We start from the raw sequence: 21,253 nt of genomic DNA on the forward strand, positions 1-21,253 counted from the left end.
AAAACAACAGTTACTATTCCATAGTTACAGGATGAATTTGTTCAATGAAAATAAAACGAACTTGGGAATGATTGGTATTTGGCCCCTCTGGGACAAAGCTTCTCACCCCTTCATGCTCAATGGAATAGTCCTGTAAACTTTTGATACCATTACTTGGTTGACCAGCTGAAAAGTTTGTTCAGTTGCGCCCTGCTGTTTCACAGATGTAGCAAGAATCAAATGTTTGAGTTAGGGGATGCAGTGGGTGTACGAATCAACACTAGGGAAGTCTGAGTCACCACCATCTTACTACAAGTATGGAGGTAATAGAGGAAGAAAGCGTTGCTAAGATACTCAGTGAGTTTGTCTTCATGGAGAAGGTTAGTGAGACAGGTTACCATAGTAACGTGGGAATATTCTTTCATGGTTAAATTGCTGAATGTTTTTTTTTCTAAACTTAGAACTTCATAAATAGTTGTAGCTGTATTCCCCACAGTAAATGCAACAAGTACTTTCAATGTTAAATGTTGGTTTCATAGTCCAAGGGCTACATTGTAAGATGCATAAAGATCATTTTTTGTGCTAGGCGACGGTTCCAGACATTGAACGTCACAGTTGTCTCTCAAAGTTCAAGTGCAAGTTCTAACATATAGTACATTTTGTCACCAAAAAAAACATATTCGCATTTGGGAATGCATGACAGGGCTGTGTGGCCATCTTTCTATCAAATGGCAATTTAATGCACTATCCTGGTGTCAACCAGGCCAAGTTGCACACATGCACCTGCAGACCTTAACTAAGGTTCCCCCAATGTAGCATTCGTTAGTGAATGAATCTCGGCCTGTGGAATTGACCTTCCCATTGAGTCTGTGGCACAGCCCTTTTTGGTGTTCAGCTAAAGGTAGGATTTAAACTCAGGTTTGCCGTTCATTAGTCCATTGCAACAAGCACTACGGTTCCAGCGACCGGTTTTCCGTTAAAGTTAAAACTACATTACTAAAATAAATTATGAGTTTTATTTTTATTTGTGCTCCTGCTGCTGTTTATTTATCAAAAGGTTTAAAATTTCCATTATCAATGTTATGCAAGTTTGTCTGCCATCTTTCTTTTAGATTCTTTGAGTTATTTATTTTTTTCTGTAAAACTTTTGAGTGGGGATGACTTTGGCTCTCACTGTTGTCCCCCAATCCTTGTGTAGGTACAATGTAGGGGCAAAGATATGTACTGTGGAATACTTTATTTTCGCTGGAATTAATTTTCGCTGAAAAGGCTTTTGGGGCGTTTTGCTTGGAATTTGTTTTCACTGATTTTTGATGAGTTTAATGTGAAATATAGGAAAAAAAGTATATTTGCTGGATTTTATTTTCACGGAATCATCCCTTCAGCGAAAATAGCGAAAATAAATTCCAAGTGAAAATAAAGTATTCTACAGTATTTGGGTAGCATGTAACCTGATGTGGTCAGTTTCCTGTTGTAGTTATTCCATTAGTGTGATTTACTGTGTAGTCATTGGTTTCCTGCACTTTACCCAAAACCTTACCAGCTTTTTAAAGGCTTTGATTTACTCGTTCATTCCACTCTCATTCATGATTCTTAAATTTAGGGGCAAACGTACCTGGGGGATTTTGAGCAAAAGTGTAATTTTCAGACTATTGTACCTAATCAATCAGTTATTGCACTATTGGGATAAATAAAGAGAAAGTTAAACAAACAACACACAATCTTTTGGAAGCACGTACCCTCCCCAAAATTATTAAATGGTCCTCCCCTGTGAAATTCCAGTATTCCATATTTGATTGAATTACTGTAAAATACTTTATTTTAGCTAGAATTGATTTTCAATGAAAAGACATTCTGTTTTGTATGAATTTTATTTTCTCATTTTTTTTTTGATGAGTTATAATATAGAATGTAGGAAAAAGGGTATTTTTTCAACGAAAATAGGGAAAATAAAATCAAGTGAAAATAGAGTACTTTACAGTACCTGTGTTACATAATTCCCCGTGTGTTTTGTCTAGAAGTTAAAAGGTTCCTTGAATTTAGTATGGGTCACAGGAACGACCAATATAAAGTTTCCCAATTTTTTTTAGATGGTGCATTTCCGTTTTCAGCAGCTTCTTAAGTGCTGGAATGTTTATAAATAGTTTGCCAATCGGTTTGGATAAAAGCAACGAAAGGTTATCGCTAGTAGAGACAATATTTATTATTCTGAATAACTTCCTGACATTTTAATTTGTTTGAAAGTTACCAAAAAAGGTAGTGTTCAATCTTCCTGCAATGGAGAAGTGGGAAAAAAATATTATCAGTATTTGAATAATAAAGATATCGTAATCCTTGAATACAATAAATTCTTGTATCCTGGCACGTTCAATGAGTTCAATAACATCAATAATTTCAATATTACACCAAATTTTTGCCATGTGAAACTTTTTGAATATTATTGGCAACTGATTGTAAAATAATTTGTAACAAATTTGTTTTTGTTTTTTTCATGGGTGGGGTGGGGGGTGTACCAGGATGTGCGATTTGGGGGTGCGTAAGGTTTTTGTCACAAATTATTTAGAATTGGGGAGTATCTGATTTTCATGACATTTTGTCCACTTAAACTCCATCAAAATTATCACATACCGAAATGTTTATAGAAATATTAATTAAAATGTAATAATTATAATGGTATTTGTATTGTACATGTAGATTGCCAAGACTGCTTTCTATCTTATGGCACTAGAAAGTACCTGACTGAAAAGCAATTATCGTTGTTTATTTTCAGTTGTGGAAATATCCCTGTTTTTCTCAGCTCCTCAGCCTCTCACTGTTTTTTTCATACTGATTGATAGTAAACATGTAATCTTTATTGACGACCATCGAGTTGAGATTCTCACGCCACTGCAAGCTGCGTGTCTCCTGTATCTTGAGTATTTTTTTTTAGCTCCGCTGTCGACTTTGTCGAGCGGAGCTTATCATATGAGTGATTGTCCGTCGTCGTCCGTCTCCGTCGTCCGTGTCAATGTTTTACTTTTTCGACTTCTTCTTGAAAACTACAAGCCTAAATGCTTTGATACTTGGTGTATATGTACCTTGGGTAGACCTCTCTTAGGTTTGTTCATTTCATGTTGATATCTTTAATTCTCTAATTTGGTGAATATTTTTGTCATTTTTGGTAAAAACTGATATTTTCGACTTCTTGTTAAAAACCGCAAGTGCAATTGCTTTGATATTACATCTATAGGTACTACATGTGGACCTCTCTCAGATTTGTTAATTTTGTAATGATATCTTTAATTCTTTAATTTTGGTGATTATTTTTGTCATTTTTGGTAAAAACTGATATTTTCGACTTCTTATTAAAAACCGCAAGTGCAATTGCTTTGATATTACATATATAGGTACTACATGTGGACCTCTCTCAGATTTGTTCATTTTGTAATGATATCTTTAATTCTTTAATTTTGGTGATTATTTTTGTCATTTTTGGTAAATACTGATATTTTCAACTTCTTGTTAAAAACCGCAAGTCCAATTGCTTTGATACTACATATATAGGTACTACATGTGGACCTCTCTCAGATTTGTTCATTTCGTGATGATATCTTCAATTCTCTAATTTTGGTGAATATTTTTGTCATTTTTGGTAAAAACTGATATTTTCGACTTCTTGTTAAAAACCGCAAGTGCAATTGTTTTGATATTACATATATAGGTACTACATGTGGACCTCTCTCAGATTTGTTCATTTTGTAATGATATCTTTAATTGTCTAATTTTGGTGAATATTTTTGTCATTTTTGGTAAAAACTGATATTTTCGACTTCTTGTTAAAAACCGCAAGTCCGATTGCTTTGATATTACATATATAGGTACTACATGTGGACCTCTCTCAGATTTGTTCATTTTGTGATGATATCTTCAATTCTCTAATTTTGGTGAATATTTTTGTCATTTTTGGTAAAAAGTGATATTTTCGACTTCTTGTTGAAAACTGTAAGTCCGATTGCTTTGATATTACATATATAGGTACTACATGTGGACCTCTCTCAGATTTGTTCGTTTTGAGATGATATCTTCAATTCTCTAATTAATTTATTTTGGTGAATATTTTTGTAACTTTTGGTAAAAAGTGATATTTTCGACTTCTTGTTAAAAACTGTAAGTCCGATTGCTTTGATACTATTCATATTGTTCATTTTCTAATGATGTCTTCAGTTCTTTAATTGAAATGTGCATTGCTAACAGCGGAGCTATCTCAGCCGATAGGCTGCTTGTTTTTAAATACCCTGCAACAGAATTACAATTTTTTTTTTAATTAAATGTACCACTTTTGTATGAGAGGTTAAAACTTGCAACTTGGTAAAGGAACCATCGTTTACTGGAGAAAAGAAATGACAAACATTGACCATCATGCACCTGTGCTATATTATACAAGGAAGTAGCAGTAAATGTATATGCACAGACAAACTTCTACAAAAATTGGATATCATTACTCCAGATCCAGATTATCTGAAATCCTGCAAGTGCATGTATATTCTTGATCTTTCAGGGGTTTTTTTTTTTTAATTCAATATTTCTTGTTGATCATTTATATACAGAATTTTTATTGCATGCAGGATTTGATGAAAACGAAAAATTGACAAATAAAATGAGGAAATAAATAGGAACTGGACTTTTTTTAGTGGAATGTGACGACGATTTATAGTGGAAGTGAAAAGGTTAAAAGCCGTCTTACCGAGAATGCTTTCTGTTGAATATCAAACAATTTACTATAACACTGCTTAAACTCTGATGTAAACAGCGTAATTGCTCTAGTCTGTAGAAGGGATACCCCCCACAGGGTAAATCCCTTCTACAAACTAGAGCATTTTGTTTCTGTGCAGAAGAATTAGGATAGGTTTCAACTTATCAATTACTGTATTCGTTCTATTAGAAGCACACATTGCATTTATTGTATCTTAAATCATTGAAATACGACTAATTTTGACCATGGACACATCTCTGTCATTTAGCAGTATTTGATGCTCTGAAATAGCTAAATTTAAGTCACCAAATTAATGACTGTATTTTTTAACATGGTTTGATTGGTCTTCCGTTACATAATGAATAACACATCCCTTACATATTTAAATCTGGTCTACAAATTTGTAGTTGCATTCCTGAATGATCTGCAGAAACACAAAATCTCATCAAATTTAAGAGAACTCTTAAAATAAAGTTAAGTCATTACAACAATGAAAATGCTGTTTGATTTGGGTTTTATAGACAACACAATCTTGTTTCTGTAAAATACGGGAGCTTCATTACGCAAATATTTCAGGATTTGTTTTCATACCAACTGATTCTTTCATTTCTCATTGCGCTCACAATAACTATCGGGTGGTGTTTTGCATATACTTTGAAGCGGGGGAGTCGTCACCTGCGCATGCGTCAGCTGGCCATAGCATGTCATTGTTTACAAACAATTAAGCATCCATGAGTCTTTGCGTTTTTAGCGTGTGTTGTTATCGTCGCTTGGGACTCAATTCTTGCGCGTTCACAGGTGAGTACCCTCCCGCTTTAATACAAAATAAGAATGTACCGTAAAATGGTGGAAAACAAGTCAAACACAGGCCAAGAATATTTGTGGATCCCCGAACAACATATCAAACAGCAATGAGTGCATGACTTGCGACCAGTGACTTCTCCAACCCACTGAGTCTGTGGCTCACAGGTCAGCTTCCTTTTGATGTTAAACCCCGGATCATATTTAAACCACTATGCTACCAAGCCTGGTTTAAATCTAGCAGTGTGAACAGGGCTATTATACTCTACTCAAGTATTGCACATATGCTATAATCAAAGAACAAAGAAGACTATTTGGCAACAACAGATATATTGTATCGCTGTGTTTTGATTGATTCTACTCCCCCCAGAGTGTTAAATTTGATAGCTCTCTTCCTATCGTACATCACATATGCATATCCTCCAGTTGAAAGTCTCCTGTTCCATTTTGCATCTTTACAGTATTGTACATTAAACTTTCACTGCTAGCAATGTTCACGATTCATTAATTTGAAAGTGTATTCATCGATAAAACGTCACAAAAATCTCTGACTCCCTCATTTTAGTAAAATGCGCATTTCCACAAAATTTCCCGAATATTTTTAGACTCGTGAAACTCATAAAATTTTCTTGCAAAATGAACGTGTGGTTTTTAATTCATTGTGGAAAAATTAAGTTTTGTATTAAATTTAATTATATACTTATTAATAACTTTTATTTGTGTTAATTACCCCGGTATTCCAATTAAATAAATACAGTTAGGGTGGTGGTCAATTCTCTGGCTTGTGATCTGAAGTGTCATTAACTTTTTATTTTTTTTAATTTTAACAATCAATGGGGTAAAAGTTCAAGGGAAACGGAAAGAGTGAACACTGTTTCCTTTGAACTCGCTCGCGGTGTTATTTTTTTATTCCTGGGGTTGGTCAGGGAGTTGTAAAATGATCGGCTTTTCTAATTTACAGGAAATAGTTTCCCTTTTGTGTTTTACTAAAATTGTGAATCAAAGGGGGATATGAGTCATTGGCAGCTTGGAGTTGGAATGTGTTCTCCTCTTGTGAACTCATGAACTACAAACTGGAACAATCGCTGGTGGGGACTCTATTTGACTTAAACATACTGCTGAGTTCAGGTAATTCAATTAGTTTTTGACAATATTCCGGGGTTTTTGTTGTGATCAGAGATCAGCTCAGGTTATCCGTGGTCTGCATTCAGGCATTTCAATTCATTGGTGATCATATTCCGAATTCTCCGACTCAACATGTGTGGGGTTCCACATTGTGAAATTCATGATGCTTTCTTAGAAAACTCTTGTACAAAAAACAAATGCAGAGTAAAAGTGGGTTTTTTGTCTCTCGCTTTGTGCTTACTATTATAGACAGTGAGTGACGCAGACGTGTATGACATGGTGCATGACAAATGGCTTTTTCAGAGTTTATTGTTTACGTATGATACACAAAACTGAGCAGAAACTTTTGAAAGACGTACACCCATGTCTATTTTTAATTTACTTGTACTGAAATTTGTACCTAGACATAGGTGCAAATTTGACCATAGAAACCCAAAACCAGTAGTTTTATGAATCACTGTTAATCTACATTCAGTAGTAGCTGTAGCCGACATTCACCTGTGTTTTAATGTCAAATATTGCCAGATTTAAGTGATAAGATTATTGACTGCTTCTGACAACAAACATGATTCGGTGTTAAGGTGACGTCTCGCCACTGTGTAGTACGTGTTCTGTTCCAAGGCCTGAGTATGTGCAAGGAATGTTTTTTTATTTTTGGACCACCGATCTTGATAAACTATATATAATGTATTCAATTTGTTCAGTTATATGCTCCATTAAACATACATGTATACTGTAATAGTCCATATAAACTATATTTATATCAATGTTTTATTTCCTTATTCTGGTTTCCTACTTTTTTTTTTGTATAATATTACCACTTTGAGTGCCAGATATTTTTCCCGCCAAAAATTTGGTCAAAAATTTGTAGATTTTGTAAAATGTTTTTTAAATATCATCATCATTTTGGACCATACAGAAAGTTTCACATATTGATTTTAGTTTCGATCAAAAAGTTTGTCAATTTTTATCAACATTTCTTGGAGGGAAGGGGGGAGGGGGGCAGACTACACAAAATTATTTTGTAGATGGTGCTAAAAGTTGACGCTCATTAAATGGCCACGAAACAAACTGATGTATCCTGCAAAAGTTGCCTTGATAATAATTTTTCATTGTCTAAAAGTGTGTACGAAAAATATAACAGAAACAAAGACCTTTCCGCTTTCCGCATTCCGCATGACTGATTTGCTACTTACGTGGATAATCACTTGGCAAGACAACAATTCCAGCTAGGGTAGTTTTATCTGACATCCACAATTGCTTGTGAAATCCTGTCTGTTTATTTTTATTTAATATGCGAGTGACCTGCTTCACTTGTGATTGGTTGTGTTTATATGTTTCCATTCTTAATGCAATTGTTGATGGATATTGCAAGTCTCCTTGGTTACCGCCCAGAATTTGTATAGAAATAACTAAGCATAGAAAAATAAACATAGAAGCGGATGTCAGCTGCTTTAATACATTATTCAAAAGTTTTTCATCTAATTACAAAAGTTGTCCTTAGATGCCCTTTGGCATCTCTGATAGCCATCTCTCCTCCTTGATAAGAGTAGCCTTGGTGTCCAGGAGACCAATGCTGCTTCCTTCCGGACTAAGATTTAACATCTTTAGTTTAACATGTCTATCTGCTGCCTGGCATTCTGAAGATATTGTTTAGTATATCTACCAGGGGTTATTGACCTCTGATGTCAAATATTTGCTCCTTATAATGTAATAATTGGTTTTTGTGCATTTCACTTTTGAGTTCAGTTCCAAAGACAAAATCTTCCACCTCACTCTAATGTAAATAAATGCCAGAAAATCAGAATCATAAATTTTATTTACACAAGAAATACTTTTCAACTGAGCTGGTTTTATTATTAAAAATTGTTATGCATTTATAATTCCATCTATTCTGCATGGCGTCACCTGCGCACGTGCGGGAATTGAGTCCCAAGCGACGATAACAACAAACACTAATAACGTAAAGGCTCATGGGTAGACACTTGTTTGTAAACAATGACACGCTATGGCCATCTGACGCATGCGCAGGTGACGACTCCCCCGCTTTAATGATTTGTTCAACTGTAATCTAAGTTAATCTAATCTTATTATTATTATTCAAGTATTGTTATACAATCACTTGTAATTCTATCTTTTTCGAATGTTGGTTATTTTTAACGATTTGTTGAGTATAACAAATTGACATATCCGTGCATGTTAATATCATTAAGATTATGTATGGCTGTTCGTATGTGATGGAATTTCATGAGTAAATTTAGACTTCGGCTCAACTCGTAGCCTTGAGTTATCCATCCACATGTACTTTAATGGCATATTTGTGACATGGTTTATCTGGAAAGATTTCCTGAACATAATCAGATTGTTTATCCAAACATTGGTGAGCGTTTTGAAATTTGTTTTTCTTGCAATGTGTGTATTGCAGCTACTGTTTCATTTCTTCATTTATATCTATCTCCGGCTGTATATCCGGCACCAGGGTTAAATCCCTCATACAAGTGTATGCCTCTACTTGTAGCTGTCCAGTGCATCTTTCATTGTCTGCTCTGTCGCTCTCGTATCCCTTCCTGCAGCGAATTTCTTAACTAAACGATCCTTGTTTTTGTGAGTGAACTATAACTTCAATTTATTCTTATCACCTGATTCCTCCCCATTTCTATCACGGGTTACCCATTTGATGACAGAATGGGTTGAAGAAAAATAATGTTGTGGGAGGTGTTTATACCTATAATGATAATTTAATGTAAAATAACTAAGGATGGGGGTGTTTATTGGTGAAAAAATATTTCACTGTTTTTTCTTCACTAAAAATCTGAACTGAACATATAAAAAAAAATCACTGGATATAGAGGCTGACCATTAGAAACCCTGGAAGAAGAGTTGATCAAAAAGCTGTTGATTTGGTTTTCCTGCGTTCGTATATTATCATTATCATTGAATATTTTGTCTCTGTTCAGTTTCATTACTGAATGGAACCCCCCCCCCCTCAGAATTCCAATGGTCAACCCCTTAAACGTCAGGACATTGACATATGTATGTATTAAAAACAAATAAATCATATCTATTATTTGTTTGCAAACTACATGTACATTGAAAGCTTGTCTTGATAACAATTATGCTTCATTTGACTTAAGTGATTTGATGATGTAGGATTGTTAATGATTTGATTTGATTAGATTTGATTTGAAACATTTAATTCTGACTTGTTATAATTAAACTGGCGTTTGACGTTTCAAGTACATGTGTTGTTTCAGTGCTGCTATCAGTTCATGCCAGGCTAACACATGCAACTGTGTGACGTGTCAAAGGTCAATGTGCACAGCTGTGATCTTGATGTTGTCTTTTCCTAGCTTGTTAGATGATATTACCAGCGTACAATGTACATGTATGGTCAAACACACTTCAACATCGTGAGAGATTACTTTAACAACTCACACACTACAATTAAAATCTCCATAGATAATAATGTAAAAAAAGACAGGATATTACCGATTCCAGCCTACTTATGGTCAAACACTATGACAACATTGACAAAACTGATCCAAGTTTGTTGATTCGCTAAAATAGGTTTGACAAAGCTAAGACATGCCTAATCTGATATCATATTATTAATTTAAAATAACTTCTGTCTTGATAAAAGTTCTCATGAGAGATTGAGCCGAGGATTATTACTCGGTAATGTGCGATGTAGAAAATAAGAAGATCTATTATTCTTATCAAACATTCCATCCATGCTATCAGCTATTTTATTTTCTGACTTCCACCATAGCTGTTCCAAACACTGATTACCCTCCCTCCTTTGATAACCATCCTATTTTACAAATAACGGTGATAAGATGCAAAAAAAAATAAAGGATATTGAATCTTGATGGTTGTCATGGTTATTTATGACTATTGGTAATATTTTATTGATGGTGTGTCAAGTGTGTAGATTGTGATAATGTGAAGTAATAAAATTTTAATCTTACAAGGCAGGTATGTCTCTTCCCAATGGAGATCCCTTCGGAAAAAATGTAGAATACTCTTTCATATCTTGAGGGCTTTCAAAAGAACTCAATTTCTTCGCTGTGACTTCTCTCCACCTAACAAATTTAGCAAGGAAATATTCACTGCTACAAAATGTGTATCAGAACAACTTCGTTCACAAAAATCATGGGGGTCCGCATCGAAGATGATGTACGTAGTACTTTGACGCTAGTATGCTCTTCATTATTAAAGTCAAATTTTCAGCATGTTTCACTTGGGAAATAAATCAATATTTTTTCCTAGAGCAAATCAGTGAAATTGATATTGATATAAACTAAAATCTTGTGAAGTATATGTTTTAACCTTTTCACCACCAGTGCCCTCTTTTCATCACAAAATAGTCCCGTTTATAGTCTGCACTTTCCTTCAGAAGATTGGGATAAAAATTGTCAAATTTTGAGTAAAATTTGGGTAAAAACTGAAAATTGACTCAAATTTTGTCTGTTGGCTCCAAAATTAGGGTTTATTTTCAGAAATATTAAAGAATATAAGAAAAAAATGCAGAAAAATTTGGACGAGAAAGTCTTTTTGTGAAAAGGTTTGACCACAATGATAAGTGAAACTGAATTAGTTTTGATTGATGTAACAAAACATTTAGTTGGCAGTAAACACTGGAGATAAAGTCTGGTGGAATTGTTTGAATTTGTTGTTTATGCAAGAAAGCGACCAAAGTTATAACAAGATAAAAGCCCAATTGCTTTTCAAAATATTTTCCAAACTGCATTTGTTGTCCATGTTTGATACCCTTTTCAATATACGATAGCTAGGTTGTTGCTTTTGTCAATAACACAATGAAGTCAAAAGCATATATGGACAACTAACAAAATAATTACAATATTATAATTAATTATTCTTGTTGTTCTTTTTGTCTCTATAGGATGGTTCCCGTGGTAACATTCGAGAGATAGCAAAACGATATGCAAAAGATCTGAATACTTACCAAAAAGATGTTTTTGATCGTTTGGAAGAACTTCGTAAGCGAAGAGTATCGCAAGATTTGGAAAATTCGCCTATGGTAAGAAAAAAACAAGTCAGATGAGAAAAGTCTCTTTAATTCTCATGGTGCCCTGTAGATAAAATCGGTGTTTCATCTTTTAGACACCTGAACCCTTTGCTCCTCTTTCTTCTCAGTTCTTATCACTTGTAGTAGCAACAGAAGAAAAACAAATTGAAAATTGACCTGTGATTCTGACATTTTCTAAAAGTTACTCTTAAAGCATGCTACTGGGGGATATTTAACAAATTTGAACATTTGAGGATTGTCAATTTGTTTATCATCTTTCAATAAAAAAAAAACACTAAACAAATTTTTGTTTGTTGACAGTTTTAAAATCCTTGATATTCCAAATGAGAACCCTCAACTTAGTGGAATTATTTTCCGATTGAGAACCCTCAACTTAGTGGAATTATTTTCCGATTGAGAACCATTAACTTAATGGAATTATTTTCTGCTTGAGAATGTGTAACTTTAATGAAATTACGATATTTTCTGATCGAGAACTCTTAATAGAGTTATTTCCTTGATGAGGACCCTTAACCTAATGGAATTTTTCTCAATGTTACCCCTTAACCTATCAAATTTATGATAGATGTTGCTACTGTATGCTGTAATTTTGTCCAGTGTTATAGTAACGATGATACAGTCATGTTTATCTGTCTATTTGTTATTTATATTTGCATGAAATATTTTTCTTTATCATTATTTTTTTTCTAGATAAGATATGTTGTCTCTAGTCCAACTAGTCCACGATCATTAATACCAGTAAGTTTGCATGTATTGTTTTTGTAAATCTGTGTTGGTTATACTTTTATTTAACTTAGCGACACCTAGCAATGCTCGGTAACGCCTAGTGATGCTCTGCTGTGCATTTTGTTGTTTAATAATGATGCTAATGATAAAAGTGATAAAAGTGCCCCAATGATTCTCACTTCTCTATCTGTGCTATGAGGCTAGGGGGGTGTTCATTGCAGCATGTGATGGCCACTTTAAAGACTGAAGTTAGAAATTACAACAGAGGGCTTGACACCTGCACACATGTCTCTTAAGTAACGATAATAGCCCATGTCAAAAATGCAAAGGCTCATGGGTATTAATGGCCATCTTACACATACATGGGTGACAAATCTCTTGCTTTAATTTAATTTAGAAATCAAAGTAATGTTTACATGTACATCACTGCATGTGGATGTCTCATGCCTTTTGGTTACCATAGTTACATGCATTTTTGGACTGAATCTCCACTTTATGAACAGTTTCTCACAAGATGTGCTCAACTTCAGTGGTACAGTATTTTTTTAAAAATAAGTGAAATCATCAAATACTTGTCTTAATTAGGCTAGACATAATATAAGACAATACTATAATCTGATTTAATTTTGCCAAATCCAAATTTTTTGGTATCACACGAGTTAGAGAAAAAACACATTTTGTAGTAATGGCATTTATGACAGTGATTAAGTCACAGTGACTAAAATGTCTTTCCTACAAATGCTATTAAACTATAATATCTAGAAAATCGATCATGGCAAAAAAATCAAGCGACTCAAATTTTTAAAGAAGGGATGTTTTGAAAAGTAAATATTCAAAAGTAAATATTTTTTCAACAAAACCTGCGAGCTTTTCTCCTCATCAAGTGAGTGAGAAATCTTGAAATCTGTTTTCACCTTCCGCCGAGACATGCAATTTCTGTAACCACTCAAACTGTTAAATCTTAATTTTGCCATATGCATAGAATAATCAAGGATGCAGGGTATACAAGATTGTTTTCAAGGTTAAACTAGTGTTGTACATTGATGATCTTGTGATCCAGCAAATTGCACATGCGCATTTATCCAGTATATTTTAACCAATGAAATTGTTTGACTGCATAAACAGAAATGTATTCAAAAACGAAAAATTCTGTTAGGGACTATTAACAATCAGAACAGTGTCAGTCAACACTAACTAGTTCTTTTGATTAGTATTCCTAGAAATGTACAATTCTCTTCTAATAACCATTTATCTTTGTTTAAAAAATGTTTGTCCTTCTCGTATCGATCGCAATTGATCTTGGTTAAAATCGTTTGTCATCGTAACGAACGCTATTGATCTGTGTTTTATGTTTGTCCTTCTTGTAATGATCAGATTGGATTTGGTTGAAATCTTTTGTCCTACTTTGAAGTTGAACTTGAATTGTACACTCAGAAAATAACATTTTTAGTGCACACTTTGATGAGATTATTGTGTCAGTTTCTTTCTTTTCCATCTTATCTCCAGGAAGAAATTTGTTACCATGGTGATCAATTTACAGAGCCCCTCATCTCTTCACCCGAAACAATAAGAAGTCAGCACAGCACAAGGTGAGTTTTTTATACAACATTGTTACTGACGAGAGTGAAAGGCCGTCATTTTAGTTCTGAAAAGGAGGGGGGGGCAAATTTTTAATTTTACTGTCTATAAAATAAAATATCAAAATTGTTCATTTTTAGCATATGATAACAATAAATACTATGCAATTTTATTCGTAATGAAAATTAAAGGTTTCAAATGTAAACAAAAATAAAAAAGAATGCTATTATAAACCTACTTTGTTACAAATGTTGATTATTAGTCAATTATGATTGATAAACATACAAAGAATCAATTTATTGGTTTGTTACTTTAATAATGTTATTTAAGTAAAGTTCATAAGCATTAGCAAATATTTGCGAATTGATATTTATTCCTGACCTGACTGTATCTTTTTGTCTTAAACCAAGTACCGGTAGGTCAGAATATTGGGTAGTGCAGCCGAATATATTTTGGAAATTCCGATTAACTTAGAATGGTAGATGATTATTTATACACAATGACACATTATGGCGTCTGTCACATTCCTAACTTCAACCAATCACTGATCTTGTTGATATTAATTCTCTTTCTTGTAACTTCAACCGTTATTTCCTAATAAATCACTGACTGTATTAACCTACAAGCGTCTGATCAGTCCAACTTCCATCCGTTCAATCTAGCAAGTTTTCTGAGACTATACAAAGTCTAATGGCAGCTGTTGAGTGCAAAGTAACAGTTATGAATCCCTGATACAGACAGCTGCCCTCAAATCATTTCATTTTGAACTGAGGATTATTTTGTTGTACCTTACTTAGTGTACCTTGTGGAATGTCTACCCATAATGCTTTGTTTTTCTGAAGGCAATTTTAAACCTGGTACTATTTCTCTGGTTTTGGTTAAAATATTTACTTTTAACTTTTTGAAAGTCAAAGTCAAACTTGTGTCACCTTTCACAAAATAAACTGCATAATTTTGCTAAAAATTTAAAATTTTTGAGTGCAAGATAATTTTCTCGCTCTAAATTCAGTTCAATCATTTTTTAAAATATCACTGAAGTTCAACACATTTTTGGACTATGTAAATAGTTTAAGATATTGCTTTTAGTTTTTGATTAAAAGGTTTGTCAATGTGGGGAGGATCAGACTATACCAAATCATTTTTGGTATTAAAATACAGAGTTAACTACCTAGTTTACCGGTAGCTGTGTCTGTCGTGGCGTTTTACAGGTTTCTGGAAAAACACATTGAATAAAAGTGTTCATGGGTGTCTTGAAACAGCATTATTCTGGAATTAAAGTGTTCATGGGGTGTCTTGAAACAGGATTATTCTGGAATTATATGTTCTAGGGAAAGAAAGAAATTTAAATTGCTGTTTGTACATTTTCTCTGTAGTTTTTACAATGACAATTCCCAGACATAGTACATACATGTATTAAAGTCTTGTGGTTGTTTTTGAAATTAAGACTGCAGACGATACACACCACAGTATTTTTATAAAGCTACAGATAGATTACAAACTCCCAGCGTTGAAAGCATGTACAATTTGCCCTTTAGTCACGGAGACAATGATTTTAATTCCAACTTGCAATATGTCTGGATTTACACATGTTGTGCCTCTAAGGGTAACATGGAGCTACGTGGTATTAAAGCGGAATGTCGGTGATTGATCGTTGTTTCCGGGAAAAGCAATTGATTCCTAGGTCTTAAGGTTTGGTTCATTTGTTGAGTATATATTCATGTTTCTATTTTCATCCAGAGCTTGTGACAAAACATACGTTCTGAATATTCTAAAATGCGTTTATAAAATCGAAAATATTTCTTCCTAGGCATAGTTGTCACCTTGCCAACACTATAATCGTATTTCATTTTTTTTCACAATTATTGGTTTATATTTCAACAAAATAGGAAACTTAAATAATTTATTCATGAATTCAGTTTGATATCTTACAGACATGTACGCAGAAAGGCTTTCCGATGGTCTCCAAAAAATGTTTTTAATAGTCAGGAAAACATGCACCATAAATTTGTCATTTTGTACCTTAACTATTTCATCTCAACATTTATAATTCAATTTTGTCTGGATATAAAATTAAAAAATTAAATTAAAAGTCTTGTTTGTTCACTTGTGAGATAAGTCTCAATGGGCTCACCTTTTGAAAATTGCTGCAAAGTGCAAAATAGCTGTCATAAAAGCACTGAGACGAGTTACAATGTACATGTATGGTGTGATTTCAAAGATTTTTTTTTTTTCTGTAGCGAGTTATTTTTAGTTACCCTGGACAACATTTCGACTAGTAAATCACTCACAAACATTCATTCTCCTTCAAATGTCTAGTTTGAAATTGCACAATTAGCAGGAAGTGTTAGTGGAAATTCCCACTCCTCATAGGGAGTACTGTAGAGTACTTTATTTTAGCTGTTTTGCCAAAAGGATGAATTAATGAAAATAAAATGCAGTGAAAATTTTTTTTTTCCTATATTTTACATTCAGCTTATCAAAAATCAGTAAAAAATAAACTTCATACAAAACAGCCAAACTATTCTTACAGCGAAAATTAATTCCATCTAAAAATAGTTTTAGAGAGATGGGGGGGGGGGGGGGGGGTTCTAGAGAGGTATCAAGGTGCATGATCAGAAAAGTGCATACAGAATTATGTTATTTGAGGTTCTCTGAATAATTGAGGTTGTTTTGCCAGTCGCAGTAGACTTCTACGATTGTAGGTTGGGTCAACATCGGAACAATATATTTACATTATTCTAAGATCCTCAACTATTTTAAATTGTTTACTTTAGACACTTCTATACGCTAGGTTAGTGTGTATTCCTTACATGTACAGTGTCTTAACTGATCCATTGAACCCCCCACCCCCCTCTAACCCCACCATTTGGTCTCATTAATCATACCATTATAGCATTAGTTTGCCATCTCAGAGTGATGTACTAAGCACAATATGTACCGGTACTTTAATCATCCAGGAAGGATTTACCTGTGCCAGTGAAATCATTTATTGAGGAGGTAATGGGCAGAATAGCAGTATTTCAACTGACTATTAAACTCAAGATTCTGCATTGAAGTTTAATACTATGTTATTTAACTTGAGTCTGTCAATGAATTACCTATGCTGGAACAGATCCTCGATAAAACACATGGACTTTAATTATAAGAAAAAAGGTTGGATTGAAATTTCAGTGCTTTTATGAATACAAACCTCAAATCCACAGTTCAATTTTTAGCTCCGCTGTTGACTTTGGTGAGCTGTGCTTATCATATGAGTGATTGTCCGTCGTCGTTGTCCGTGTCAATGTTTTACTTTTTCGATTTCTTCTTGAAAACTACAAGCCTGAATGCTTTGATACTTGGTGTATATGTACCTTGGGTAGACCTCTCTCAGATGCGTTCATTTTGTAATGATATCTTCAATTCTCTAATTTTGGTGAATATTTTTGTCATTTTTGGTAAAAAGTGATATTTTCGACTTCTTGTTAAAAACCGCAAGTTCAATTGCTTTGATATTACATATATAGGTACTACATGTGGATCTCTCTCAGATTTGTTCATTTCATGATCACATCTTCAATTCTGTAATTTTGGTGAATATTTTTGTCATTTTTGGTAAAAAGTGATATTTTTGACTTCTTGTTAAAAACCGCAAGTCGAATTGCTTTGATATTACATATATAGGTACTACATGTGGACCTCTCTCAGATTTGTTCATTTTATAATGATATCTTCAATTCTCTAATTTTGGGGAATATTTGGGAATTCCGATCTCCCCGCAAAAGCGGTTGACCGATGTTCATTAGCCTCGGTAATATCTGATGGGGAAGCCCACTCCACGTTGGGAGATTTGTGATCTACCATGTGGACCTCTTTCAGATTTGTTAATTTCGTGGTGATATCAATTATCTAATTTTGATGATTATTTTTGGTGAAAAGTGATATTTTTGAATTCTTGTTGAAAACTTTTGCTTTGATACTATACATATTGTTCATTTTCTAATGATATCTTCTGTTCTTCAATTGCAATGTGCATTGCTAACAGCGGAGCTATCTCAGCCGACAGGCTGCTTGTTTTAGACTATGAGATAAAGTTCTTATATATACACATACTCAATTTAACGGAAGTGGTATTTACTGAAATAATTTCATCTACAGGTATATATCTGAACTTTATATTTAACATTGCTCTTTTATTTCAAATCATTATTTTGTTTTTTTTAGAACATCAATTGACTATGTTCCATTCAAAATGAATAATGTCAATACTGTCACTGGCCTGGGAAGACCAATTCCACTGGCCGAGATTCATTCACTAACAAAAGCGACTTTGGGGGAACCTTGGTTAAGGTCCGCAGTTGCTTGCGTTCGACCGGGCCTGGTTGACCCCAGGATAGTGCATTAAAATTGACATTTGACAGCACAGCCCTGTCATGTAGTCCCAAACATGAATATGATAGCACCAGCACTTGCAATTTGCACGGACAAAAAAAGTCAGGAGAGACAACAGTGACACTCAAAGTCTGGAACTGTCGCCTGGCACAAAAACAATTTAAAAAAAAAAAAATGTCAATACTGTTATTATTATAGTATGCAGTGTCCTTTTTGAGATATGAGATATAAATATATTTATAATTACAATGTCTACAGAAAATTTAGATTTATTTGATTCTCTAGGGTAAAAATGGATCAGTGTACCGTTTTGGTATCTCCAACTACTCCAAGCATTCAGTGAAACGACTGTAAAATTTGTATAAACATTCAATGACTTTTATCGCCTTTCGAAATAAAATTGAAAGCGTGAAACCTTGCTGCAGTAAATGTTGAACATAGTCTTTGGTATTCTTGTGTGGTTTCAATGCTCTAAATTATTGATGCTGCCTGCAGGTTAACATGGAGACAGTCGAGGAAATACCAGACAAAGCGGTTGATATACCTAGTGCATGCTTTGAATAAACATTAATATGTTTCAAATTCACTTTAGGAGATTGGAGTCGCTTTGGGAAAATGAATACCTATTACTTAACATTGAATTCCCATATTGGATTGTATACTTTAACTATTGGCATGATCCGACTACAATTTAATTTGGCTTCGAAAACTCTCAATATTTTTTTTATAATCTAATACACTGTAGCCTCATTATAACGAACTCTTTGGGAGACATACAATTAGTATGTTATAGTGAAATGTTCACTATAATGAAGCACATAATACATTGGGTTTGTTGTGAGCGGGAGACATGCTATGTGTTCATTATATCAGGAAATTCATTATAATGGTGTTCATTATATTGAGGTTACAGTGTATTTCGGTATTTATTCATGTATATTATTTTAATTGTGCTGCTAGGTCTGGGTTTTGTCGTGTGTTTCACTGTAAACTGTAGAATACAACTTAATATCGCTTTACATTTTGTTGCTGCTATCTTTATTTAACTGATAGTTATTATTAAAAGTATGTCTATGAGTGGATATTAACAGTAGTTAACTGCCTGTTTGGGACACTGTTAGTAACTATTAAAGAAAGAGTACTTTCCTAGTAAATGTTTTGCTCTTGAATTGCAGGTGTTAATTATGTTTGAATTTTCAAGTATATATAGAATGTATATTTCACCTGTGTGTTGTATTTGTCGCTATGAGATATTAAACATGTTTCGTGATGACCCCTAGCCTTTAAAATTGCCTTTCACTTTGTATGATTTGTAGAAAACTTCTCACTGACCGCTGTGAGCATTATGAGTGCCGTGGATGTTGTACAGTACTGTAAAATCTGTAAACCACGACTTCTATTAAAATGGTACAATGCAACAGAGGGGATGCAGCTTCTATTAGGACATCTACACTTATGAGAAATGGTGAATTTTTGTTTCTCAATTGTTCAAGATAGAAGGCTTCTATTAGGAATGCAGCTTCTAAATCTTAACCAAAAGAAGCTGGAAACAGAAAGGCACTTCTAAAATAAAGTAAAATTACCTTCAAAGAATACAATGAAAAGTTCATTTAATTTGGTGATTAAATTCTGTGTTTTTGAGTGCAGGATAGCTTCAGTGTTTGGTGATTTATTTTCAAACCAACAAGTTTTAAAGTTTTTCATAACAATCGTAATAATCATTGTGAGGTGTTCTTTATAAAATTCAAACTGGGAATACAACTTTACACATGCAAATAAAATCAAGTAAATTTTGTTGTTAGTTCCCATTCGGATGCAGTCAGAAAACGGGGACTTATGTTTTGACCTCCGTGTGTGCGTGCGTGCATCTGTGCGTGCGTCCGGACCTGTATCTTAGAAATGCCTGGACCAATCACAATCAAACTTCACACATACATCATACATGATATTATACATATGCACGTCAATTTGTTTCACGATCTGATTCAAGATGGCCGAGTGGCGGCCATTTTCGTGCTAAAAATCATCCAAATCAAGCATTTCTCAGCTATTTACAGATGGATTTTGTTCGAAATTGGTATATACATTAGACATTATAGGACCTTGATGCACATCATTTTGTTTCACAATCTGATTCTAGATGGCCGAATGGCGGCCATTTTTGTGCTAAAAAATCCTAAAAATCAAGCATTTCTCGGCTGTTTACAAATGAATTTTATTCAAACTTGGTATATACATTGGACATTATGTTTTTCAGATAAGATTCAAAATGGCCGACTGGCAGCCATTTTGCTTTAATGATTGGGGTTCTAGAGCCATATCTCTTATTTAAAATGCTTTCACTGATTATGTTCAAATTTTAAATATTCGTTATACATCATGTTATATATATATATATACATGTATTCAAAATGGCTGATTTTGAATGCTGTTCCAGAGCAATATCTCTCAATATGGACAAGTACTTGTTTGACGACCAGATACAAATGTCAATCATTTTAATGTTAAAAAATCTTATTCCTGACATGGTTATATTCCAGCTATATTACTATAAACAAAACTATATATCTTTAAATTAAATAACTAACGGGGACTGTGCCATGCATGGCTTGTTTTACTATGGCTTTCAATAAAAATAAATTGGGAATACAGTAATCCACAACCAATTTAGAATAAACAACAGTTTACAATAATTGATCTGGTCGATAACATAAATTCAGAGTGAAATGAAATGCTGTCTACGATTGAATAAATGCAGTACATTTTGAATTTATCGAGTCCTTAATCTTTTTCACCACCATTTTCTTCTTTTCATCACAAATTCACAAAATATCCTGTCTGCACTTTCCTTTAAAAGATTGGGACAAAAATAGCCAATTTTTTTTAGTAAA

General features: G+C 33.7%; 1 protein-coding gene across 8 annotated transcripts in view; it reads left to right on the forward strand.

The window, feature by feature from the left end:
• LOC102803627 (SAM and SH3 domain-containing protein 1-like) overlaps nt 1-21,253 on the forward strand; it is a 152,672-nt gene that overhangs the window by 96,898 nt on the left and 34,521 nt on the right. For 5 of the 8 annotated variants that reach the window (XM_085505012.1, XM_085505009.1, XM_085505011.1 and 2 more), the window contains exons 2-4: nt 11,541-11,678; nt 12,378-12,425; nt 13,920-14,002. In XM_085505012.1, the coding sequence (XP_085361138.1) occupies nt 11,541-11,678; nt 12,378-12,425; nt 13,920-14,002 (269 nt within the window). Of the gene's footprint in view, nt 1-182; nt 360-6,529; nt 6,641-11,540; nt 11,679-12,377; nt 12,426-13,919; nt 14,003-21,253 lie in introns of those variants that run through there. The other 3 variants (XM_085505015.1, XM_085505017.1, XM_085505010.1) reach the window with 3 other exon arrangements.

The sequence above is a fragment of the Saccoglossus kowalevskii genome, chromosome 11 (assembly GCF_978046115.1).
Source record: "Saccoglossus kowalevskii chromosome 11, keSacKowa6.1, whole genome shotgun sequence".
Taxonomy (NCBI): Eukaryota; Metazoa; Hemichordata; class Enteropneusta; family Harrimaniidae; genus Saccoglossus; species Saccoglossus kowalevskii.